Here is a 26,749-nt window from a genome sequence, read left to right on the forward strand (position 1 = left end):
AGTTAATTTCAAGGCATATTATATTCTTTTGCTAGGGCTTCCATAATAAAATACTACAGACTGGGTGGCTTAAGGAACAGACATTTATTTTCTTTCAGTTCTGGAAGCTGGAAGTTCTCTCTCCTTGACGTATAGATGACCACCCTCTTGCTGCCTACTGACAGGGTCTGTGTATGCACATCCCTGGTGTCTCTTTGTGTGTCCAGATTTCTTCTAATAAGGATACCAGTCATATTGGATTAGGGCCCCACCCTTACAGCCTTATTTTAATTTAATCACCTGTTTTTTCAATTGTTTTTTTTTGTTTTTTTGGTTTTTTTTTTCATTTTTGAGAGAGAGATTAAGCATGAGCAGCAGAGGCAGAGGGGGAGAGAGAGAATCCTAAGCAGGCTCCATGCTCGGTGTGGAGCCCAAGTTGGGGCTTGATCCCACAACCCTGGGATCATGACCTGAGCCCAAATCAAGAGTCAGATGCTTAACCGACTGAGCCACCCAGTCTCCCCTAACTTAATCACCTCTTTAAAGACCTATCTCTAACTACAATTACGTCCAGTTACACCCAACTAGGTGTTGGCACTTCCATATCTGAACTTGGAGGGAACACAATTCAACCATAGCATCATGAAGTGGTATGATATATATGAGGTACAACTCACAATAAAATTTTTCTGATTTACTAGGAATAAGTATGGAATGGAATGTGAAGACTAATGTCTTCACTTTAAGACTTCTGACACCCTGGAAGTACAGGAGATTAGGAAGCATCTTTCCCAAATATTAGGAGAAAAATCTAATTTTTCATCTAAGTTTGTACTTAAAGACAGACCTTATACCGGCACCTTCTCAAGACGTCTTCGGATCTTTAAGACATTGTCTGTCATTCCTCCTAATCTCTCAAATACAAAATGGTTTATCAGGCCTAGAAACTAGAAAGCATTTATAGTAGCAACATGCTTAATATAATTATCTGGTTCTTTTACCAGAAACAAATTAATTTGGGAAATAGAAAATTACGTACAATTTTTAATACCACATAATTCCATTATGGAATGTATGGCTACTATATTCAGAAAAAAATATGTTAGAAATGATGTGTGAAAGGATTTTTAAAATAGTAAATTTCTTGGGGCACCTGGGTGGCTCAGTCAGTTGAACGTCCGACTTCAGCTCAGGTCATAACCTCACAGCTCGTGAGTTCAAGCCCCATGTTGGGCTCTGCTGACAGCTCGGAGCCTGGAACCTGCTTCAGATTCTTTGTCTCCCTCTCTCTCTGCCCCTAACCCACTCGCATTCTGTCTCTGTCTCAAAAATAAATAAACATTAAAAAAAATTTTTTTTAAACAGTAAATTTCTTAAAATATTATTATATCATATCTCATAAATATATTATGGTCCAAATGCAGAGAAATCTATTTAAATGATCAGTTAGACTTTAAGTTAAGAGAGCAACTTAAGACCATGCAAAAGCAATTGAATTTTCAACATGTTTTAAAAGAATTACTTGTCGTGCCACTAGAAACTGTACTTTTTAGTTTAATTTCGCTAAATGCAATAATTAAAGCAATTAATCTATTAGAAATTACTTCTGAAGCATTCAAATTTTGAGTTTTTGCTTTGGTGACTTATATAAAGATTCACTACAGCTGCTTCTCAGTTGAGTAAGGGAAGAGGCAAGGCCACTAGTTTGAATATTTTAAGTTGACACTTCCTACATCTACTGAGTTGTTCAACAGTCAATATGGCGGAAATAGTTGATGCAGAAGGACCCTCTGCCTCCCGTTCCTCCCACACGAAAATACTACATAAAACAGAGCAAAATAATTTTGGGACATGAATTTATCCTGAGTCCATCTGGCCACTTGGATAAAATAAAACCTGTGAGCAGTTATTTACACAAGTACTTACATTAAAGTATAGCATACAGTGTCCTATATCATAAATCTGCCTACATATACGACATTATGGGAAAATTCTGAACTTTTGTAAATACACATTACATTTTAATAATCTCTGTGACGTTCATAGTATAGTCATGAAGTAATACAAACTCGGCGATAGACTGATATTATATCCTAAAGCTGGCATTTATCACCTTGAGATGATGTTATGTCAAGCTTGGTTTTACTTAATCAAGGACTTGTTTAACATGATACTATTATATTAGTGTCTAATATTTGTGTATAACATTCTCCCTCTGTGTCAGAGGAGTGTTGCACAAAGGCTGATGTTAAATTTCTACGGACAGTATTAATGAAATTTTAGTACATTAAAAATGTACATGCAGATCTTTATCTAACATATAGATGCCTGATTGAAAAATTTACCTCAGCCCCTCAGTGTCCACCTCTAGAACACCTAATTTGGGGGGGGGGGGGGGGAAGTTGACCTTTTTAGCAATCCGTGTTCAGTTTTCAAGGAAAGAGAGTACCTATAACAAAGCAGAAAGTTTAAAACTGCCAACTGTCAAAGCTGGAAGGAGTTCAGCAACCCTGTGTAGACAGTACAGAGAAGCTACCTGACCTCTTTTTGGAAAAGAAATCAGAGATTTCCTTGAGGGACTAAATGGCTTGCCTGAAATCACTCATCCGTTAAAAAAGATAGCTAGTTAACAACAGCCTCGAATTAAAAACAGACTTCCTTTTGACATACGAGACTTGAAATGTCTGCTGAGGACCCACAAGAAGAGATGGGGCTCTATGTTACATAGTTTCTCTTGTCTAAAGAGGAAGGAGAGCTGATCCTGCCTGGCCATTTCTGCTGGATCCAGCCCATCTTTCCCGCGTGGATAACCAAGGTCTTTGTCCAGCTGCAGAGCTAGCGAATAGGAACTGGCAGGTTTTATTGGAGAGGACAAGAGAGGTGAAATTAAAAACAAATTTTTAAATTATAAAATCCAAGTCTAATGTATTCCTAACGGCAATGTAGATGAAGTCAAATAATATAATAATAATATCATTAAATTGTTAAAATGAAACAATGATAATAGCGTTTGATGGCCTATATCACGACCCTGCAGTTATACGTCCACCCCCACTATTATCCACGTAGTAATATGATGCGTTCTCATCAGTAATAGCAGCTCACTGCATAATTGAGTCACAGGTTTTTCAGGGAGAGAAGTGTAAGTTTTAAAACCTTGTTGGACAAGTTAAATAATCACTGAGTTATGATACTGCTATGACGAATTCCTGGCCAGAGATACCATATATTTCATGAGACTTCAGAAAATGTGTGGTGGGAATTGACTGACCTTTACATAGTTCCCTTTAAGCTGAAATATGAGAAGGAAGGAGAAAAAGGTCTATTTAAAATTGAAGAATACTTTCTGTGGTGGATATCAGTATGCCATAATGAGAAAAACCACAATGGAGAAAGGTACTCAGTGATCTGTTGGAGAAAGTGACAGAAACAGTATACCACAAGCAAGGAAAAGCTGAAACTTGGATGTGAAGAGGTAAATATAATTTTAGAGGGAAATCTGAGACTTAGAAGGATCAGATTTGGGACTGAAATATCAGGAAATAGTGTATCTTCCTCAATATAAACAGATATTATAGAAAGTAAAAATGAGCTATTGGATTAAAAGATTTAAAAACATTTTTTTAATGTTTCTTTATTTTTGACAGAGAGAGAGAGAGAGAGAGAGACAAAGTGTGAGTGGGAGAGGGGCAGAGAGAGAGGGAGACACAGAATCCAAAGCTGTCAGCACAGAGCCCGACACGGGGCTCAAACTCATGAACCGCAAGATCATGACCTGAACAGAAGTCAGACACTTAACTGATTGAGGTGCCCAGGCACCCCTGATTAAAAGATTTTTAGGGGCGCCTGGGTGGCGCAGTCGGTTAAGCGTCCGACTTCAGCCAGGTCACGATCTCGCGGTCCGTGAGTTCGAGCCCCGCGTCAGGCTCTGGGCTGATGGCTCGGAGCCTGGAGCCTGTTTCCGATTCTGTGTCTCCCTCTCTCTCTGCCCCTCCCCCGTTCATGCTCTGTCTCTCTCTGTCCCAAAAATAAATTAAAAAAAAAAAAATTTTTAAATAGACCTGGAATTCCATGAACTTGATACAGCAGGACAGGTACAGAACATTTAGGTGAAACTGAAAATAAAAAATAATAATTTTCAGATACAGTCAAGAGGACAAGATGCTTTCTTAAAAACAGATCATAAAACTATTACAGAAGTAAAATGTAGTAGTTAGAAAGCTTCTGAACATTTGTAGAAGTCTTTTCAAGATAATTAGGATAACTACCCTTCTGGACTCCACATTTGAACAACAAATAAGAACTGAGCAAGTATTAGAAATCTTGGGAGAACGAGACCGTATTTTTCGTAGAGTTCAAAAACAGCCACTTTCCAATTCTGATGTAGCCACACCTTGATTATAACACTTAATCCCTAGGGTTGTCTGTTTTGTGGTTCTGCTCCTACTAGACTGTGAGCTAGTCACGGAAACAGTGCCCCCTGGAGTTTTTGAGTCTCCAGGACCTATTTTGGTGCTGCACACATTGTAGCTACTAAATAAATCTGTGGGAATAAGATGGTAATATAATCAAGGAAGGGAAGGCAATAGGCTCAGAGCGTGAAGAGAACTTTCTTCAAGACTTCGGTCAAACATCGTCTTGCTGATTACTACCCTGTCACCTCTACCACTCTTGATTCCTTTATTTCTCTACTGTACTGCTTCCTTTCAGTAACACTTGCCGTCTTTTAGCTTATGGTATAATTTACTGATTTTTTTTATATTTGTTGTTTATGAACTGTCTCCCCCTGCTAGAATTTCCTGGGGACAAGGATCTTTGTTTTTATTTATGCATCTGAGGTACTTCAGGTAGTAGGTGCCTAAAAATATTTGTTAAATAAATGAAATATTGGAAAGACTATCTCATGGGAGAGGAATTAAATTTCTTGCAAATCTATCTGAAAGGTACAAGCCGAGGATATATTGAAACTACAGTTATGCTGATTTTGACTCAATAATTAGGAACGGGAGAAGCTTAAAAACAATGTGGGCGGTAGAGCAAAAACTGGACTTGATTCTAAGCTTTAAAATTGAGGGAGGAAGATCCATAGGAAACCATTTCAGGGAGCAGGGAGCTTCTGACAACTACAGATTGTAAAATACCAAAGAATAAAGGGCATCTGGCTGGCTCAGTCAGTTGAGCATTCATCCGACTCTTGATTTGGGCTCAGATCATGATCCCAGGGTTGTGGGATTGAGTCCCATGTTAGGCTCCATGCTGAGCATGAAGCCTGTTTAAGATTTAAGATTCTCTCTCTGTCCCCCTCTCCTTCCCTCCCTCACTCCGCACCCCCCCTCCCCTGCCCACACAAACATGCACTCTCTTAAATAAATTATAAATAAATAAATAAATAAATAAATAAATAAATAAATAAATAAATATCAAAGAATGAAAGAGGAATACAGGGGCATATTAAGAAAGATGCAGGCAGATTATGGAGGGCAGTGTAGAACTCTAAGTCCAATAGGGAGAGACTACAAGTCCCCATGACCTGCAAATATTTAGTATAGGTAGAACCACAAGGGGGGAAAAAAAAAAACAGAGGAAGAGAGTCAAGATCTGGAAAACAGAAGGCTGTGGAAGGAAGTAATAGCTGTCTTTCAAATATTTCAAGGCTGCCCTTGGAAGCGGACTTTTTCTGTACCATTACAGAAGGCACTAGAACCAATAATGGAGGCTGTTTTTGACATCATTGTAAGAATAACTATTTAATAATTAAAACCTCAATTCTCCATCACTGAAAGTGTTCAAAGAAGAGTTTCCAGGCAGAAATCCTGCACTGCATAGAATGGTAAATTGCATCCATTGCCTTTATTGTACCCTGGAATTTCACTGGGCCTTTGTCTGGAATGAGGGTCTTAGAGTTTGAGAAGGAGTGCTCTAGAGGAAATTTAAAGGAGATTCTTTCAATTGAAAAAGGAATTTGTGGAAGGGATTTATTCCTCTCCTGATCCCCATACACACATACCTCTTTTGTCTTTAATATCACTGGAATCCTTTCAAAAATTCAGAATGCCCTACATTAGCCCGTGGACTTCTAGGTTATTGTGTGAAAATGCAGCAGATGGGATCTTTCCCCCTGGCCTTTGCACAGTGGCAGGCTGCTTTCCACTTCTTCTACTGAAGGTTCTACCCCTTTCACTAAAATTGACCCTTCGAGACCAGTGACAATTGGTACAACCTAAGGCAATATGTCCTAACATTTTAAATAACTTGTAAAGAATTCAGTTCAATTATGTATGGACAGAATGCAGCTCTGACACAGACATTCTTTGGCTAGGGAGTAAATTGATTGACTTTGCAATCACAAGTTTGTTGAAATAAAACTTCATTATAGGCTTTAAAGTTTACAAAATCCTTCCTCTGGATGTTTGGCATATGCCACTTAAAATGAGGAACTAGGTTTTAAGCTTGGTCAAAACTGGAAACTCACAGCAAAATTCTATTTTATTTTATCACATTAACTCAACAAGATTACATCTCCCCTAAATATTAAGCAATGAGTAGAGAGAGAATGTGCAGTAGCAAATAAAACAGAGATGATCTTTGTTCTAATAGAGGATTTAGTTGAGTAGGTCTGGGGAGAGAATAAAATATAAGCCAACACATTTTGCAAATATAGCTGTAGAATAATATTATGAAAAAGAAAAAGGATACCATGCAGGAGAATAAAAATGGCCTCTTACTTTGGATTGGATCGCTAGGAAAGGCCTTTCAGGCTGAGTCCTCAGAATGAGAAGTCAGCCATGACAGAAGACCATGAGGCAGAAAAGAGTTTGGTCTGTTTGAAGGGCAAATCAGTGTTGTTTCAGCCAGGTGATCACTGGGAAGTGTGGCTTGTGGTAAAGTTGGAGAGACATGCAAGACCCTTCAAGGTCATGCTATATATATGTTTATATTATAATTGCAGTGAGAAGACATTGAAGGATTTTCAGGAGGGTGGTGACGTGACCCAACATATTTGTAAAAGATAGTCCTGGCTGCTTTATGAATAATGTCTTGAGGGCAAGAGTGAAAATAGCTTGGAATAAGATTAAGAGAGATGGATGGATATGAGATCTGTTTTAGAGATAGAATCAATTGAATTTGATGACGAGTGAGCAGGGCATAGAGTATAGAGCAAGGAATAAAAGAGGATGTTCAAATTTTTGGTTTAAGCAACTATTTGGCTGAGGAAGTCATTTATTAAGGGAGGGAAGATAAGATTTACGTGGGAAACAAGAGTATAGTTTGAGAGGTCTGTGAGATATTTTAGTGGTGAGGTCAAGTAGACAGTTATCGGTTCTGAAACTCAAATGTGAGGTCTGCACTTGGTAATACATTTGAGTGACTGTGTATGGCTTTTAAGACAGGAAATGGAATTGATCATCTGGGGGAAATCTGAGAGCAGGGGACCCAGGACTGAACCATAAGGATGAGTTGAAGATGCTGAAGGTAGAAATTTGATAGAAGAGGTGAAATCAGCCAGGAAGGTTGATGAGGAGGTACCAGAAAAATAGGAGGAAAATCGTAAGAATGTGATATAATGGAAGTCAAGAGAAAATAATGCTTTCAGATTGAAAGAGTACTCAATTCTGTAGAATGTTGCTCAGGGAGCCAGGAAAATGAGAATTGAAAGTCCCATTGGATATGACAATATGCTATTCGTTTTGGACCTTATAAAGAGCAGTTTTATTTTCACTCTATTATATTTTTGTTGGTTTATTTTATGAGTCAATTTGTGTCTCTATAAATGTGTGTGTGTGTGTGTGTGTGTGTGTGTGTGATAATCAAAGCAATTTATTTCCTGATTTTCCCCATTAGTTCTATTTTTCTGTTGAATACCATACTTTTACAAAATTATGTGTCAGAATGTGATAGTCTTATGATTTTTACTTTAAAAAAAATTTTTTTTGAGAAAGAACATGCAGTGGAGAGGGGCAGACACAGAGGGGGACAGAGGACCTGAGCAGGACTCTGACAGCACAGAGTCTGATGCGGGGCTCAGACTCACAAACCGTGAGATCATGACCTGAACCAAAGTCGGATGCTTAACCGACTGAGCCACCCAGGTGCCCCAGTCTTACAGTTTTTTAAATTAATGTCCCATGACGTTGAAAGTGTGGCATTATTATGGTCAAAACAAGAGTACTTAAGCTGTCTTTGTTTTGCTTTGTGCTGATATCTTAAATGCTCTTGTGCTTCATACCCATGTTCTAAATACATTCTGGTCTATTAGTATATCTTTATTTTTAATTGCATAGCATTACTTAACCTGTTTCCTTAGCTTTTCTGCATTTATCAGTTCAAATGAGTGAATAATAGGTTTAACTAATAGTTAATTAATAAATGCTGCTATCTACTACTGCTTAATACTGTACATGGACATAGTAGCATTCAATAAATATTTTTTTAATATTGTTTAATAATGAATGGTTGAATGGAATGTTAGCTCTACTAACCTAGTAATCAGTTTTCTTTGTTAAACGTTTTCAGTAGATTACCCTTTCACAGGAACATATTCATTGGCCCTTCATATTTTGTAAATAATTATTAAATATACAGAAATGCAAAAAGGCTTTAAGCCCACGGTTTATCTAGGCTTCATCAGATCCTACTACTAATAGATGTGTAGCCTTTCATCTTCCTTATACTTTAGCACATATGAAATGGGGACTAAGCTAACAAGTTTCATGTTTTAGATATGTTTTGGAGATGAATACTAGGTTTTTCAAAAATACTTGAGAGAAAGTTACTGTATAAAACAATGATTATCCATTAGACAGATATAATATTCAAAATCATGGGGAAAACTAAAGCATGAGAAATGCCTAGTGTAGGTACCAGGAAAATTTTTATCCCTATGATATGTTAAACACTATTGTTGAAACACCGTCGATAATTGCTTCATTGGCATAAATTTTTTAAATGGGCACATATAGAGGATATTATAGAAAGCATATAATTTGAAGAATTTTCTTACAGACATCGTGATCATTATAGTAAGAAATACATGTCGATAATAGATTCTCATGAGATTAGTTTCCAGTGTTGTTTTATATTTTTCTTAATGGACTCCATCCACCATGGAAAAAAATATGATATTTCTCTCTCACAAAAAGTTGTATTAGAAGGGGTGACATAATGTGCGGAGATAAAGAGGAACTTCAGTTATGGGGGGGGGGGGGCATTTGCCTCTGGTCATTCAGGTCAGAAGTTTAATCACTAGGCAGTGAAGCAGAGACATGATGCTTTGACCAACCCCAGGTGAGCCCAGGAGCAGAACAACAAAGGGAGATTGAGAGTAGAGTTGGCATAAGGCTAAAGATGGAGGTAGGGCTCAGATCTGAGAAGAAGGAGGTGAGCTCTATGGCTCAGCAAGGACTGGGGCAAACGGTGTCTTAGAGGATTGACAAGGGGCTGTTCACCTCATGTGATGACTATTTTATTTACTTCAGAATGGTAAGGTTCTACCACACACACCTTCTGAGTGGCAATAGAAGAAAGAAAACGTACCCTTTGTCAGCTGATCCTGACCTGTAATCTGGAGTTGAGAATAAAAATGAATCAGTTCAGGGGCGCCTGGGCAGCTCAGTCAGCTAAGCATCCGACTTGGCTCAGATCACGATCTCACGGCCTGTGGGTTCAAGCCCCATATCAGGCCCTCTAATCTGTGTCTCCCTCTCTATGCCCCTCCCCTGCTTGCACTCTGTCTTTCTCTCTTAAAAAAAAAAATACACATTAAGAAAAAAAGTTTTTTTTTCATTTTAAAAATGAATCAATTTTAATAAATGAATTTAAAAATAGTACGGGGGCGCCTGGGTGGCGCAGTCGGTTAAGCGTCCGACTTCAGCCAGGTCACGATCTCGCGGTCCGTGAGTTCGAGCCCCGCGTCAGGCTCTGGGCTGATGGCTCGGAGCCTGGAGCCTGTTTCCGACTCTGTGTCTCCCTCTCTCTCTGCCCCTCCCCTGTTCATGCTCTGTCTCTCTCTGTCCCAGAAATAAATAAAAAAAAACGTTGAAAAAAAAAATTAAAAAAAATAAATAAATAAAAATAAAAATAAAAATAGTACGAAATTTTTATACGCTGTTTTAAAATTGTAGTTACGTTGAATTGTAGTAAAATGTGTGACCATTTTAAGATCATTGTCCTTGAAAAGTATCTTTTAGCATTTATTCAGATACAATATAAGAGTTATTAAGATACAAAGTTTGTATTTTTGCCTCACCCAGAGAACCTATAAAATGCTGCCCTTATAGTGTGAAGTACAGTATTATTTGAAATGAAATTAGTAGCTTATAACAGTGCATCACAAAGGAATGACTTTTTCTAAAATGTTAGGTCAATGCCAGGTAATCACACACATTAAAATTTAACGTATAACAGAAAATAAAGGAACTCAGAAATTCTGTACCTGTTTTTCTATGTCCAAATGCTGATAAATAGTGGCTAGACTCTAAATATTTTGGGGAATGCTTTTTGAATGGTGTTGCCAAATTTTAAGGGTCTTTTTAGGCTGTAAATCATGCATCAAGATTTGTGGCCCCTCCCCAAATATCTTTTCAAAATTGGTTGTCGAGTATGAGAAAGGAAGTTGGGATTTGAAACACTGCTCTGCTAAGAGGTTGACTGGCTGGAATTGCCAAGCAAAAGAATCCAAGTTATAAAGCTCTGGTCTAGGAGAAGGATTACAGAACATTCCCTTAACTAGAACGCCTATTGATTTGCCTCTCTGTAATTTCTTGTATTTATCAGAGAGTTTCTGTATGACCCTACAAAGTTACCTCTTACTGAGACTACTTTCCCCCAGGAATAGTCCCCTGTCTTGTTAGACCTAAGTTTCTCACCTTATTGTGGGAGTATTCATAAAGTCTGATAGGTGGAATCAGCTTGAATTGAATTTTAGGAGGGAAACGTGTTTAATCTGTATTGTTATGTCCTATCATGAAGTTTCAGATCAACACAACAGACAAACTATTGCTTCCAGACATCTTTAACATGGAGTCCCAGAAGTGGAAGTCAGCTGATGCTGAGTTGCTTAGTTTGATTTCTGAATTCACCACTTGGCACACAGTCTGAACTGTTTACCAAATGTACCAAGCTACGAATAGAACTACCTTCAGGCAGGAGTTCACTTATGCCCAATCTAGGTGATGTTTGACCTGGATCTGTATAACAGGAATGTTTTCCATAGGCAATTGTTTAGTTTTGTGTTGTTTTTCCAATTTGCTATCAGCGATCTTGCAATTTTTAATGCCTTGACAGAATCCTCATTCTTCCCTACTGCCTTTGGTTTTTGACAACTCTAAATGACTTTGTTACAAATCTTGCCTTCATAGATGATGAAAAATAATTAAGGTGCCTACAGTTAATCAGTCAACTGGACGGTTAAGTCAAAATCTCTGTGAAAACTGTTAAATTCTCCATTTTTATGTCAGCAGCAGATCAAGCAGTACAAAAATGTATAACCATTTATATTCAACCAATATATGGCTCAGTTAAATAAATTGCTAATCAGAGGGAGTCTTTACTTCCATGTGTGTTGAAAGGAATATAGGAAGCTTAGCCAGTAAAGAAAAAGACCAAAGACGAACAGGTAGGAACTAGATTTACTTGTGATTTAGGAAATGCCTCCATTTTCCATGCATAGATAATATAATTCTCCTCACCCTGTGGTGTGAGTAAGGGGGACATAATGAGGAAATGAGAGTGAATAAGTAAACTAATAATAAGGGAACTTAAGTGAACACACTTTTTATAAATATTGCCTAGTGTTGGGCATTTGTACCCGAAACTTTTATAAACTTTTTAGATCTTTCTGTATGTTTATTCAAATGTTTATACTCACAAAATCTTTTTTTAAATGTTTATGCACTTATTTTTGAGACAGAGAGACAGAGAGCCAGCACAAGCAGGGGAGGGGCAGAGAGAGAGAGGGAGACACAGAATCTGAAGCAGGCTCCAGGCTCTGAGCTGCCAGCACAGAGCCCGACGCAGGGCTTGAACCCACGAACCGTGAGATCATGACCTGAGCTGAGTCTGCCGCTTGATTGACTGAGCTGCCCAGGAACCCCAGTATACTCACAAAAATCTTAAGATTTTGATCTCATAGTGATATGAGATGTTGCTAGGTAATGTTCATCCAGAATTCCCAGAGAGTCACAGTAGAAGAAATACTTCTCTCTCCCCTCACATGTTTGAAAATGTTCTTCTAACATTGCTATAAAGACTTTGCATAAATTTATCACAAGGCCAGAGCGTGGGTTGGAATAGCATCCTTACTACTGCCACTGCCCTTAAAGGACGAGAAAGAGAGAGGCCTTCATGAGAAGTGCTAATTCTTGCCCACTTTCAAAGATCCCTAAGAGACATGTTTCGTAGTGGTCAGGGTAGAGAGACTTCTGTTTTCTGTGTCTTCCACCGCATTTGCTGCCTACCAAACAGCCTTCAAAATGCAGCTAAGGTATCTCTTCTTCCGTGAAGGCTTCTCTGGCCCATGTAAGTAGCGTTGTCACTCCCCGTTTTATGTCACCAGAGTGACCAGAACGAATCGTCAACATGCTACTTATTCCACTCTATTGCATTTATTTCTTTTTCTTGTCTGTATGATCCTCCCTATCCCCTACCACCAGCCTCTGAACATCTGAAGAGCCAAATGCATGTTTTGTCTAATTCTTACCCAAAGATCCTAGGGAAGAGTCTTGCACACGGTGCCCAGTAAATACCTGAATGAATGAGGAAATGAAGGAACGCGTGAAGGCCACCGTACATTAGAAAGGGAACTCTCTGAATGATTGAAACGTAACGGTATTTCATGTACCTCTCTTTTCCCCGGCCCTACACAGCTGTTGGTAAATGTCGCTCATTCTAGTCTCCCTAAAGGGAGATCTGTAACTTATTATTTGATCATGCTTAACTTTATCAGTGAAATAAAGTGTTTTCTTTTTATATGAATATTTTAGCTTTTCTTTGAAAGTGGCATTTCACATGACTTTTAAAACTTGTATAGATGGTATATAGAAGGTATATGAGCACTCTTTTTCTAAATTTTGGTAGTGTCTCTCCAAAATGTTTGGCTTATGACTGTGACTGACTCCATTTTATTTCGGAAATTATACTTTCGGGGGTGACCAAATGCCAGTAAGTTACAAATCACATGAAATAGTATTTCCTGTTTTCTCTGAGGCTGAGTTCTTGTGGTTCTGTCTGAAGTCATCTCTGAACACTGACTACTAAAATTTCTTGTGGACATTTAGTAAGACTTTTGGATTCCTGGTGATAGCTAAGTGAAGATTTACGTAAGAAGTATGTCATATAATATGGAGATAGAACAACTGTGCTAAAGTTCTTTGTTATATATGGAAAAACAGCTCGTATCGGCAGCCTCATTGTCTGATACTGATATCAGAAGGTTCTCTTAAGCCACGTTATTTAGCAGTTAGTAGTATGGATTATAGAGTCAGAAGACCTGGATTCAAACCCTGGATTTGCTGCTTATGACATTGGACAAATTATAAACTATGCATCAATCTTCATGGGCTTAAATTCTGGTTTCATTTCTTTTTGTTTGTTTGTTTTAATATGAAACTTATTGTCAAATTGGTTTCCATACATCCTGAGAAACTTAACAGAAACCCATGGGGGAGGGGAAGAAAAAAAAAAAAAAAAGAGGTTAGAGTGGGAGAGAACCAAAGCATAAGAGACTGTTAAAAACTGAGAACAAACTGAGGGTTGATGGGGGGTGGGAGGGAGGGGAGGGTGGGTGATGGGTATTGAGGAGGGCACCTTTTGGGATGAGCACTGGGTGTTGTATGGAAACCAATTTGACAATAAATTTCATATATTAAAAAAACAAAACAAAACAAAAACAAATTGGTTTCCATACAACACCCAGTGCTCATCCCAACAGGTGCCCTCCTCAATTTCCATCACCCACATTCCCCTCCCTCCCACCCCCATCAACCCTCAGTTTATTCTCAGTTTTTAAGAGTCTCATATGGTTTGCCTCCTTCCCTCTCTGTAACTTTTTTTTCCTACCCCTCCCCATGGTCTTCTGTTGAGTTTCATTGTGGAGGTTCCTCAAAAAAGTTAAAATAGATCTACCCTATGACCCAGCAATGGCACTGCTAGGAATTTACCCAAGGGATACAGGAGTGCCAATGCATAGGGGCACTTGTACCCCAATGTTTAGAGCAGCACTTTCAACAATTACTAAATTATGGAAAGAGCCTAAATGTCCATCAACTGATGAATGGATAAAGAAATTGTGGTTTATATACACAATGGAATACTACTTGGCAATGAGAAAGAATGAAATATGGCCTTTTGTAGCAACGTGGATGGAACTGGAGAATGTTGTGCTAAGTGAAATAAGTCGCACAGAGAAAGACAGATACCATGTGTTTTCACTCTTATGTGGATCCTGGTTTCATTTCTTAGTAATCTATATAACCTTGAACAGTAGATTTATCCTCAGTGTCCCTCAGTTTCCTCATTTATTTTTTTTTCAGTTTTTTAATTTATAAAATAAAGATATTAACAATAGTATCTCTCACATAAGGTTGTGCATTTATTGAATGAGTTGATGTGCTGGTTTGTACAGTCATTTAGAAAAAGGCCTGGCATATAGTAAGTGGGACATACGTGTTAAGTTATTCCACTAGAATGCGAGCTGCATGAGGAGCTGATTGTCCACTTTTGTTCACTGTTATATCCCCAGTAATAGAATAGTGTCTGGCGCATGGTAGGTGCTTAACATATATTTATTGAATTAGTGTGTATCACTTTTCTTGTCTGTGAGATGAGAATAATGAGAGTAGCTACATTGGAGCGTGTTCGTGAACATTAAGTGCAGAAATGTTTATGAGGAACAGAACATTAGCTATTACCATCATCATCATTGTTATTGTATATAAAGGGCCATAAGTAATATTATAATCCACATATTTTTTCTTTCCCTTATCGTCTAGCTATTCTGCTTTTATGATTCATAACTTTGATCTTTAGGCTTTTTTTACTTCATTCCTCGGTCAAATCTTATTACTGTTTTTTAGCCTACTCAAGAAATTAATTTGCTTACTTCCATGGACATTTTCTGTCATAAAGGCAAACATCATCCTAAATCTCATTACAGAATAATGGAAATGCTGATCATTTAATGTTTCCTTTTTTATCTTCTTATACCTTAAACATCCTTTGACTTCATCAACCTTTGTGAAAGTTTTGGGTTGACCAGCTGCTAACGAGTACGGTCTGCTTTTCACTTTGTACATCTGCTGAGTAAACACCAAAACTGTCTTTGAAAACTGAAATCACAAAAGCTTACAATTTATTTGTGCCATGTTGACATTAAGCCGGGGATGGGAGAAAAGATTGTATATTTTGGATTTCACATTCAACTCAAGGGTAATTGCCCAAGACTATTAAATGCTTTTAGCAATGTCAAGTCTGTAGAAAACGTTGACTACCCGGATTTTTTCTCCCATGACTTAAATGCAAAGTTATTTTGTTACAGGAAAAAAAATGTATATATTAGGATTCTGAGAGTTGGCTTCTAATTAAATATGTGTGTATATATATATATATATATATATATATATATAGTAATATTTTTATGGATACATATTGTATATATGGATATATATATTATATATCCATAAATATTTCTAGTTAGCATAGAATTGTTGCTGTAAGGGAGGAATGGTTCACAGTGGCAGAATTGACATCAATTGTGAAGACTGAGGTAGAGATGAATCTTCGTGTTTTTAAAGCAAATGTGTATCAAAAGGTTAATTCAGTCTGTAGCATGGCTCTATAACCTATTCTGAGCAATTCCTGTCTCTTCTAGCAACCAGCCATTTCTGGGCTGGCTGGAAAACACTATATAGTCCCCTAGGAATACGTTCTTTCTTTCTTTTTCATATCTACCTTTGGACCTTGCTGCTTGTTTTCTCCACTACTTCTCACAGGGACTTAGTTCCTTTTCTTCCTTTCCCTTTGTTAGTAATTTACACTCTCAGCATCACCTACATCATCTCTAGCGTAGAAAAGGGCAAGTTGTGCCAAAGGCACAACTCTGTTCCTGATTGAACTAATCTGTAGTCTAGACACTATGTAACTATTTCACATAATAACCTTTTTATATATTCACTTAAGTGACCAAGTCTCTATTTCAGAATAAATTTAACATACTTTAGAATTTGGGTGATTTTTTTTTTTGAGAGACAATTTTTAAAAAATGGAGATATAAGTGACATGTAAGTTTCTAGACCCGTCAGAATTAATGGCTACGTTTTGATTTTAAAAAGCAAATATAGATTTATAATTGGTATACAGTTAGAATAAACAGTATGGTTTTAAAGATTTATTTTTAATAATGATTTTACTTATTTTGAATCAAATGATTATACAGTTCATACTTTATCTGTTGTCTATTTTTGTGTAAGTATACATGGTGTGAGACACCTGTGGTATAGTACACAGGGCATTGGAACTGAAATCGGATCCTCTGAATGTGAGTCTCACTCTGCTACTTTCTAATTAAACAAGTGATTTAATAGTATTAAATCTTTATTAGCTCATCAAAAAAGAAGAAATAATGACATTCTCAGGGTTGACATAAGAACGAAGGGGCATAATTAGTGTGGGATATGTTTCATATTCAACAAATAGAATGCTATAATAGTCTATGCAAGCTATATTTATGTATCTTTGCTTCAGAAAGATGATTTTTATATTTAACAGTGGAATCTATTTTCAAGGCCACATTTTGCTTTTATTATTTTTTTTCACATTTTGCTTTTAGAAGGTAATTTATTGTGTATATTTGTGACTCACTTTTTCTCTGATTTATTTTTGGATGAATAAGAAAGTTATAAATAATTCAAATACTGGATTATAACGATTCTGGAGTTACACTTAGTTTTATATAATGAAACTATCTAATGGCCCATCATTTGAGAACCACATCCAAGGCCATTTGAATATATATTCTTGTGTGGAGGAATGACATTTTTCATCTTTTATCAGTAGTTTCTTTTGTATGTAAATTTTTAAATTCCTTTGGGAATGGCAGTACTTATATCATAATGGAATAAGAAATAACCAACTGGCTGAAAATAGATAAACCAGAAATATTATATGTGTGTGTGTGGGGGGGGGTGTGTGCATGTATACATTTATTTATTATTCATAGGCAAGCAATTGAGCATAGGACAAAAAGAAGTAGAATTGTGAATTTTCTTGGTAAGTTCAGTGTCATTCAAGACTAGAAGTCTCTAGCCATTGCTGCGCTTTGTCTCTCTAATGCCCATGTGCCAACATTCTACATTTTCTTTAAAGCTATCTTCCTTGAAGTAGGTGATTTTCTTCTCTCTTTGGTGCTCCCTACTTGCCCTTATGCCATTCTTGCGTCATTTATCTCTATCTCGAAGATTCTGACTATAGGAAAAAATATCAAGAAGCTTCCCAGGACAACCCTGTTCTAAGACTACATGAGAGAAATTATGCTCATATGGAAGTAGATGCATCTGGACTATGGTAGACTAACTTCTTCATGGTGCAGAAAGCCAGGTCATTAACACAGAGAAGGCAGGGTCCAAGCAACTCAGGCATGCCCACGGTTTCAGGTTTTGGATTCCTTGTCCCCACGCAATTACTAGTTAGAAACTCAAGATATACCCTTCCAAAGTGACTTTGTCCCTGGATGCCAAAATAGAAGTTTCCACACCTGGCTGGCTTATTTTCCTAGGATTTCCCTGTTCAATCCCTCATCCTTGATACTTTCCTCTTGACCACAACTTGACACACAAATGTGCCCACATGCACACACATACACATACATGCATACATATTCCTGAAACAAGACTGCAATTGATGCAGTAACTTCATGGGCTATCCTCTAATGTTTTATTTCATTTTATTTTTTAGGATGGTGATCAAAACTTAAGTTATTTTCAGGACTCACTAGGAATTTGTGACCCACAGTTTTAAAAAAAAAATTAGATGACTTTCAATAGTTTTTTTCAGCTTGCAAAACTCTGTGATTCTTTTCATTCTTATAACAAAAATTTCATTTCATAAAAACGTTCTATTCTCTGAGGAAAAAGCAATATGGTATGAAAAAGTGCTCTTAGAATTTCTGGTTTTTCAATGTTCTATTGAAATGCTAATATTTTATGAAAGTGTATAAGGAACAGGAAATTGAACTAAGAAGGAGTCGTAAGAATACTAATAAGAAAGGACAAAAATCTGTCAGAAAAACAGAAGCAAGAACCTGGGATAATCTTAAGTATAAACTACCAAAAGTTCTTATGTCATGGCATGCTAATTTGTACTGAAAGTTTCCTAGTTTTTAGAAAGATTTGAGAGGATTATTACTTGAATGCATTTTTTTAAATGCTTATTTATTTTGAGAGAGTGAGCAGGGGGAGGGGCAGAGAGAGAGGAGAGAGAGAGAATCCCAAGCAGACTCTGCACTCAATCTCACTAACCTGGAGATCATGACCTGGGTGTAAATCGAGAGTTGTAATTTAAAAGACTGAGCCACCCAGCCACCCCCTACCTTTTTTATACCTTCTAAATTGCGGTGTCCAATGGCCAGAGTCATTAACATACATAGAAGGCCCTGAGAGAGTGCAAGGGAGAGGGGCAGAGGGAGAGAGAGCGAAAATCTTAAGCACACTCCACACTCAGGGCAGAGCCCAACGTGGGGCTGGATCCCTCCACCCTGGGCAGAAATCAAGAGTAGGTAGCTCAACCGACCTAGCCACCCAGGTACCCCGACAGCCCTTTTTTAAATTGCAGACTATCCTATCCCTCTCTTAATTTTTCCCTTTTGCATGTATCCCCCTCTTAAAACTATATAATTTACTGATTTATTGTGTCTGTCTCCCCCTACTAGAATGTAAGCTCCATGAGAGCAGGGATTTTTTATCTGCTCAGATCCTTACTGTGCCCTAAGTGTTTACAAAGGTACCTGGCATATACTAGGAGCACAATTATATTAATTGCACGAGTGTTTGAATCTCCTAGTACATCAAGCGAATAACTTGCACATATACACTACTTAGGAAATATTTATTGTATGAAAGAAAGATTGTAGATTGTAATATTTGCATTTTAGAAAACACTTTTGAAGTCCCTTTTACACACACCCAAGAATGAGGGCAAGACATGGTTAGGACTGGAATCTTTGTACCCTACCTTCCCAACCCCCACCCTCCATAAAGAAACTGAGAGGTTGAGTGGCTTGTGTAAGCCACAAAAAGTGGGGCAGTCTTCTGACTCCTATTAAAGTAGAATTGTGGTTGCTTTATATCCTGGGCTAGAGATTTGCAGTTTACAGAATGTGACATGTTAATTTCACTTACAAACTTTTGTTTCTAGTACGTTTGTCTGACTTCCAACTTCATGTTAAGGGGATGTCTTTTTTTAGATGTTAAAGCCTTACAGTGTTTATTGTCCTTTTCAGCAACAATAGGTAGATTATTTAGGGAAAGAAAACATTAAACATTCTGGAAATTAAAGCAAAGTTTACAAGCGTCAGAGTACTTTGTTAGTGTCCGTGCTTTTTCAGGCTCTCGAATTTTTTTTAACCTTTTTTCCTCTGTTGACTTTTTTTTTTTTTTAAGACAGAAGACAAAAGAAAGTTTTAATTCTAGGCTTTCGTGGAATCTGTTGTAAATTGGGGAGCCTTGTGTTACGATTTGGAGAAAATGTCACTATTTCCTGGCCATGCTTGAGGAGCGCTAACAAATTGTAAGCGAAACTGAGGAAAGGGGAAGTACCACTAATTTGCCTGATGTATTAGCCATCCGCGATGCCTAACGCAGTGCACGTAATTAACACCACCGTCTGGCCTTAAGCACGCGGGGGAAAGAGGAGCGGGTAGCAGGGGCCGCTCTGGGTCTCGGAGTTGCCCAGAAGCAGAGGCGCGCGCTCCGGAGCCACCAGCCCGCCGCCGCCGCCGCCGCCGCCTCCCCCCTGCGGCTGCTGATTGGCGGGGACCACAGCATCAGCAGCATCTCCCGGCGAGGGGAGGGCGGCGAGACTCAGGCAGCCACAACCTCCGGGATCCTCAGCTCCCTCCCGGCGAGACCTCGGACTTTCGCCCCGAGCAGCCCCGTCTCCGCCCGCCACCGCCTCGATCCCCTCCTCCTGGCCGGCCCCCAGCAAAGTGGAGGGATCGGCAGCCGGGAAAGCCGCGTCTGGTCCGGACCGGGTCGGGGAGGCCGGGGCCAGACCCCCAGGGTCCCGCCGCACCGTCCCGGCCCCCGAAGCGCTGCGGTCGCCGCGCCCCAGCCGCCAAGACGCCTCGTATCTTGTACCGCGGGAAGAGCGGGTCTTCGTCCAAGATGGGCCGGCAGGGCTTGGGGGGCGCCGCGGGGCGCTCCATGCAGCGCTCCCAGAGCCGCAGCAGCCTCTCCGCCTCCTTCGAGGCACTGGCCGGCTACTTTCCCTGCATGAACTCCCTGGAGGAGGAGGAAGGAGGTGAGGCCGTCTGTGGTTGGCATTTCTGCCCGTTCACCCCTCGCTCCTCGGTGGGTGGACGGTTCGCAGGGGAGGGAGGGCCCCCGGTGGCAGGGTCCCTGCCCCACTCGGCTCTCGGGGACTGCGCGCGGGCGAGCGACCCCCGGGCGCGCCGGCCGAGGCGCCAAGTTCCGTCTGTTGGTTATTCCGAGAGCTCCAGGGGCGCTGACTTGAGAAACGGCTTTCCTAGTGAAGTTCATGATCAAGTGCTTGCGAGTTCAGCGAGGATGTAGTCTGGTGGGAGGCAAGGCAGCGGCCGTGCACCCCGCTCTGGTTTCTGCTTACTCCCGCAGTCTCGGTATTAGCATTTGGCCTCGAGGACAGAAGTCTGTAAAAATTAAAAGGAGAGGCAGCAGCGCAACTTTGAAACCGGGATCTCAGCTCGTGTAAACTCAAGATCCGGATGAGGGGAAGGGTGATACAATGGACAGGTCCAAGGTTGACCGTACTAAAGGCGGGTTTGTACTCTTGGACACTGAGAACTTTGTTCACAGGCCACAGTACTGTCAATGTGACCACGGGTTGTCTATCTCTGGTGTAAAGGGATGCCATTATAATTAAGCTAAAGAGAAAAATGGGGGAGGGGACTCATTGTTTTAAACTCTTCACCAAATGGTTTCAAGACCTTCCTAAGGTTTTAAATAACACAACATAGGTTTTCTTCATGAAGAACTTTCCTATAAGATTTAACAACTAAAAGAAATATATATAATTTGTACCTCACAGTCCGAATGGACTGCTAAATAATGGCATCCCAACATTTGAAATACTGTTTATTAATGTATTGATATGCTAGTTGCAAACCGTGTTCGACTTTATACTCATATCCAGAGTAGGTTAGGTATCATAATCATGCTAACTCTATTATTGTAGGTAATAGAATTTATTTTGCTTTTATTCTGTGACAGTCAGTGATCTCTTCTCGGGATATCTGCACTGAGTCCTGATTTAGAGGAAACTAACTACCTGTTGGAAGAAGAGGTAGAAATAGGTTTTTCCCCCCTATTTTTCCCAGTGGAGGGGCAGGGAGGTGGAATCTGGGAGGATGAACAATGTCTGGAAAGTGGTCTTCAAAAGAATTCACTAGATAGAGCTATCCAGATTTCTTCTAGCTTATTGTTGCAGTATCAGTTTGCTATATAGATCAATAGAGTTTTAATAGGGTGCTTCCCTATATAAACACGACTTTTAATTTTCATACTAATCCTTTGCTGTTTTTGTTTTGTAAAAAAATTTTTTTAACGTTTATTCATTTTTTGAGAGAGGGAGAGACAGAGCGTGAACGGGGGAGTGGCAGAGAGAGAGGGAGACACAGAATCTGAAGCAGGCTCCAGGCTCTGAGCTGTCAGCACAGAGCCCGAGGTGGGGCTCAAACTCATGGACCGGACCAGACCGTGAGATCATGACCTGAGCCAAAGTCGGAAGCTTAACCGACTGAGCCACCCAGGTGCCCCTGCTGTTTTTATTTGTACATTTACATTTCACTTGTTTTCTACAAGTAAATGTTTAAAGTCTCAGGAAATGTAAACAAGTCAAGAAATTAGAAACTCACACTGGATAAATGAATGATCATGATTGTAGCTGAAACTTTCAGTATTTATTATGAGCCAGGCACTGTTCAAACAACTTAACTGTATTTATTCTTTTAGGCCCACAACAGCTTTATGAGGCAGTATTTTTATTATCCCTATTTCACAAAGAGGAAACTGAGGCAGAGAGAAGTTTAGAAACTTGCCCAAGGCAGTAGAGTTGCATCTGAACCCAAGCCGTCCACAATACAACCTGTGCACCCAACTCTGGGCTATACTAGACTATTATTTTCATATACTTGCCAACAGTCACATGCCTAGCAAGGGGTGAAGCTAGAACTCAAACCAAGGTGTACCTGAAAATACATATTTAAATATAATTATTTAATTATAGGCTCATTTCTCAACTTTTAATTTTTACACCAAATCTTCAGTCTTGAGTTTGCTTCAGAGAAACTATCATTATTCTTCCCTAAGTTACAACTAGAATTGTTGAGTTTCAGAATACCATCCTGAAAAGACAAGAAGAGCTTATATAAACATGAAAACTTTCAGAACTGAAAGTACATGTATTTAATCTTGGGTTATATTGACTGTCCCAAAGGGGAATCTTATATCTACACAGGGGAAATTGAAATAGATCTCTGTCCTATAATACGGCTTATTGAGTTGCCAAGACAAAATCTTTCAAAAGGCAGCCATTGTTTTTAAAATTAAGCATATAGTTCTCTACAGGTAACTAGAGAGGAAGCACTCCCCATAAAAGAGAGGTCTTTCCACTGGTCATTGATACAGCCAAGAAAAGAGATCCTAACCTTCCTCTTTGATTTTGCAGTATTTCTACCATCCTTGAAAGTCCTGAGGTTTTTTTAGGGTGTTTCAACATACCCTGCAGAGTTGCAAAAGTTCAAAATCACTGCCCTGGAGCAGTGTTCCCTACATTTTCTTTTTCTGTTGAGACACCCACAAGGGATACGTGAAGTTCATATGGGTAACGTACTCTCATAAGCTGACTCAGGAATATAGTCATAACTATGAGATCCATTCTAATTTATAAAGGAAAGTAAATGCATCGCAACAGATGATTTTCACACCAGTTGAGAACAACTTGTCTAGAGATCAGTAGTCTGCTAACTAATTTGACTGATGGAAGTGATTTTAGTCTGATTTTAAAGTTAGTCTTTTTTTTTTTTCTTTTTGGTCTTTTCGGATCAGATATAGTATAAATAACTAATCTCAAATGTACTCTCCACTCCAGTTCGATATTCTCATTTCATTCTTATAGGGCACATCCAGACATTACCATTCGCACATGAAGTACCAGGAAGTTTATTTTGAGAGACCACGTTGTTTGCATTCATTCCTTCATTCAAAAATATTTAGTGAGGCTATTTGATGTGTTAGCTATGGTAGTCCCTGAATGACTGTATATGTTCCCCACCCTTGTAGAGCTTACAGTCTAATGGAAGTAGAAATTAATAGGAACAGCTATGGAATTGTAACTGTGACCAACGTTAGGATGGCGAAATACAGAGTGCAGTAAGAGATTATAGGAAAATCTAATTTAAGAGAGAAAGGCATCCTGAGAAAGTGAGAGCGGAACATGGATTTGAGCATCGGTGACAGCTCTCAGTCTCTCGCCTGCTGGGTGCACCTGTGAAAACCATTTGCTGAGAGCCCACAGCAAGGAAGTGTCAGAGCTAGGGTCTAAATCCATAATCTGGCTCTGGAATTTATAATCCTAACTACTCTGTGTGTTGTTTCTTCATGATTACACTACATTTCCTAGTAATGTGCTGTGGAGTTGACGACCAGGTACAGTACAATAATAACAGTTACCAATAATAATAATAGAACACATTTTACGTGCCACATTCCTTTGATTTCATGATAATTCCGCAAGGAAGTTATTATTTTCAACATTTTACACGTGTGAACGCTGAGATTTAGAGACGTTAAACAACTTGGCCACGGATTATACATTTCAATGGGGCCGACTTCCTTGAGGATGAAAGGGTCATTCCTGTAAACAAAATAAGATTCTTGATTGGTCTTTGTAGCATCACTTTTGTATGCTTGCAATTCTTTTTTATGTGTTTTTGGGTCTTTTTGTTTTGTTTTTGCTTCCTTGTCCCTGGATATATTCCCAAGACTCCAATCCTCTGAGTAGCTTTTTTTTTAAGTAAAATTAATAATAGTCCCTAACTTGTTACTTAACAGCTTATGAATTATGATTATTTATTTTATCACTGAACCCTATGAGATAAATATTAACTTCACTGTGTAAACTACTTGACCTTGACATGGAGTCCCCACGTGGAATATTATTGGATGTAGAATTTTTAACCATTACATGTAATTCTAAGAAAGAAGGAATCATTTCAAGGAAAAGTTACCATTCTTAGTAGGACAGGCTTCCCCACAACTTGCCACCCATGGGTTCAAGGGCAAATGATTATGGTCTTATAACGGAAGAACATGGCACATTTTCTAACACTCGGTAGATCTGGTTTCTCAGAGGCTATTTAATGTTACCTCTGGTTCAAGGCTAGTGGTTCTTGTTCAGTTATGTACGTGTAATATGTGATGAATTTGATTTGCTTGATTTTATGGCCTGGCTTCTTCAGTTAAAATCTGGCTTTGGCAATCGTACGGAAGAGATTCTATCAACTTAGTGCTAGTAACTGAATTAATTAGTTCATTTAATTTCTTTTACATGCCACTAGCTTGAAAATTAAATTATAGGAAAACCATCCAAGAAACAGGAATAGTTTTTACCAGAAAAACTGAGAAAAGGTTTTTTGCATATGATAATGAAGCTGTGAGGAATTAATTTAAAAGGAACTACAGGGACTAATAGTAATACCTATTTAATTCACCCTCATTCTTTAAGAGACCGTGCAACAAATAGGAAGAGTATAAAAAAAACTTTCTTAGTCTAATCTTTGTATATGGCAAAATGATACACTTAATTCTTTTTTTTAAAGTTTACTTATTTATGTTGAGAGAGAGAGAGAGAAGCAGAGAGAGAGGGGGAGAGAGAATCCCATGCAGGTTTCGTGCTATCAGCGCAGAGCCCGACGCCAGGCTCAAACTCACGAACCGTGAGATCATGACCTGAGCAGAAATCTAGAGTCTGACGCTTAACTGACTGAGCCACCCAGGACCCCTATATTGTTTTTAAATTTAATATGTGATCTAGACTTTTTAAAATTTGGTGATCATAGTTTTTGCACATCTTGACAATACCAATATTGGGGCAGGACGTGGATAGTCAGTTTTAGTCTAAATATGTATCTTTTCTTAGGAGATACTGTTTTTCCTAGATTATGATTGATTATATATAATACATCATTTCATAAATGAGTCCATATCATATTCAACAGTAGCACAACATTTAAAAAAATGTTTTTTAACATTTATTCATTTTCGAGAGACAGAGACAGAGCAAGAGCAGGGAAGGGGCAGAGGGAGGGAGTCACAGAATCCGAAGCAGGCTCCAGGCTCCGAGCTGTCAGCACAGAGCCCGACACAGGGCTTGAACTCACGAACTGCGAGATCATGACCTGAGCCAAAGTCGGATGCTCAACCAACTGAGCCACCCAGGCACCCTGATAGCACAACATTTTTACATTAGGTTTACATTCTAGGCAGATACGGTGAAGTAAAAGATTTTGCAATTAAAGAAATAAATGAAAGAACAGTTTCATTCACAGTACTTATTAAATATTACCTATTTGTCTGAGATTCAGAATTTTTCATTGGTAAGTGTCCAAACAATATCTTTAGAGTAACTTAAAACTTTAATACAAAAGTCAAGTTTAACCCCAATTTTCTTTCATCCTGCGGTGAGCCCACTAAATTCAGAACTAGAAATGGGGATGAGCTTCCCTAGGGAGACATCTTGTGTATAATGACTTACGAAAGAAACCCACTAGAAGGTGGTAATGGCAACATCCCATTTGCTGCCAAAGACTATGGTTTAATGTAAATACTCTGTTGCTCTTTAAGTAGGCCCTTATTAATGATCAGACAAGATCATTCTATACAGTTGTTCCTATCTCTAACTCTACTGTAACAGTGTTTGATGGAGGTGGGGGGGGGGATTTACCTAATGCTATGTATGTATATTATTTGAACAATTGAAGAAAAAAGCTAACATAGAAATGATAGTACCAGTTTAAGTTTTGAAGGATCATTTCTTAAGATGAAACTAAATGAAAAGACTTTATTTTAGCTATTTCAGTGATCAGCTGTTCTCTTACTCTTGTCTGAATCATGGGCCAGGCAGTAACCTACATCAGTGAGGCAGGCCAGATGTAATACAAATGGGAAAAGCAAGGACTCTGAAAAGCTGGAGAAAGCTTACCCATCCAAAAAGAAATGGTGAACTCTCTGTTCAGTTCACTGATGCCAAATTGGGTATCAGCCCAGGGTTGGCAAACTTACTTTTCTTTTTTCCCTAAGAGAAAAGCTATAAATCTGGATGCTTACTTAAAATCTTTAACTTTTACAATGTTGGCACCTAAATGAAAAAATATAAACATTATTTGGGCCAAACAAAACATAACCTGTTGACCAAATGTGTTTCACCACTTGGCAACTTCTGTCAGGGAACTGCTTTCTTCCTTCCCATTCTTATTGTCACCTTGATAAGTTTAGGACCACGTTTGCTCCCCATTAAAATCTTCTGA

General features: G+C 38.8%; 1 protein-coding gene across 50 annotated transcripts in view; it reads left to right on the plus strand.

Annotated features, from left to right (window-relative positions):
* RIMS2 (regulating synaptic membrane exocytosis 2) overlaps positions 1–26,749 on the plus strand; it is a 612,947-nt gene that overhangs the window by 558,712 nt on the left and 27,486 nt on the right. Inside the window, exon 1 of one of the 50 annotated variants that reach the window (XM_058698803.1) lies at positions 19,897–20,487. The exons of the other annotated variants lie outside the window; for them this stretch is intronic. Within the exon in view, the coding sequence (XP_058554786.1) occupies positions 20,352–20,487 (136 nt within the window). The 5' untranslated portion in view covers positions 19,897–20,351. Of the gene's footprint in view, positions 1–19,896; positions 20,488–26,749 lie in introns of those variants that run through there. 50 annotated transcript variants of the gene reach the window in all.

The sequence above is a fragment of the Neofelis nebulosa genome, chromosome 14, assembly GCF_028018385.1.
Source record: "Neofelis nebulosa isolate mNeoNeb1 chromosome 14, mNeoNeb1.pri, whole genome shotgun sequence".
NCBI lineage: Eukaryota > Metazoa > Chordata > Mammalia > Carnivora > Felidae > Neofelis > Neofelis nebulosa.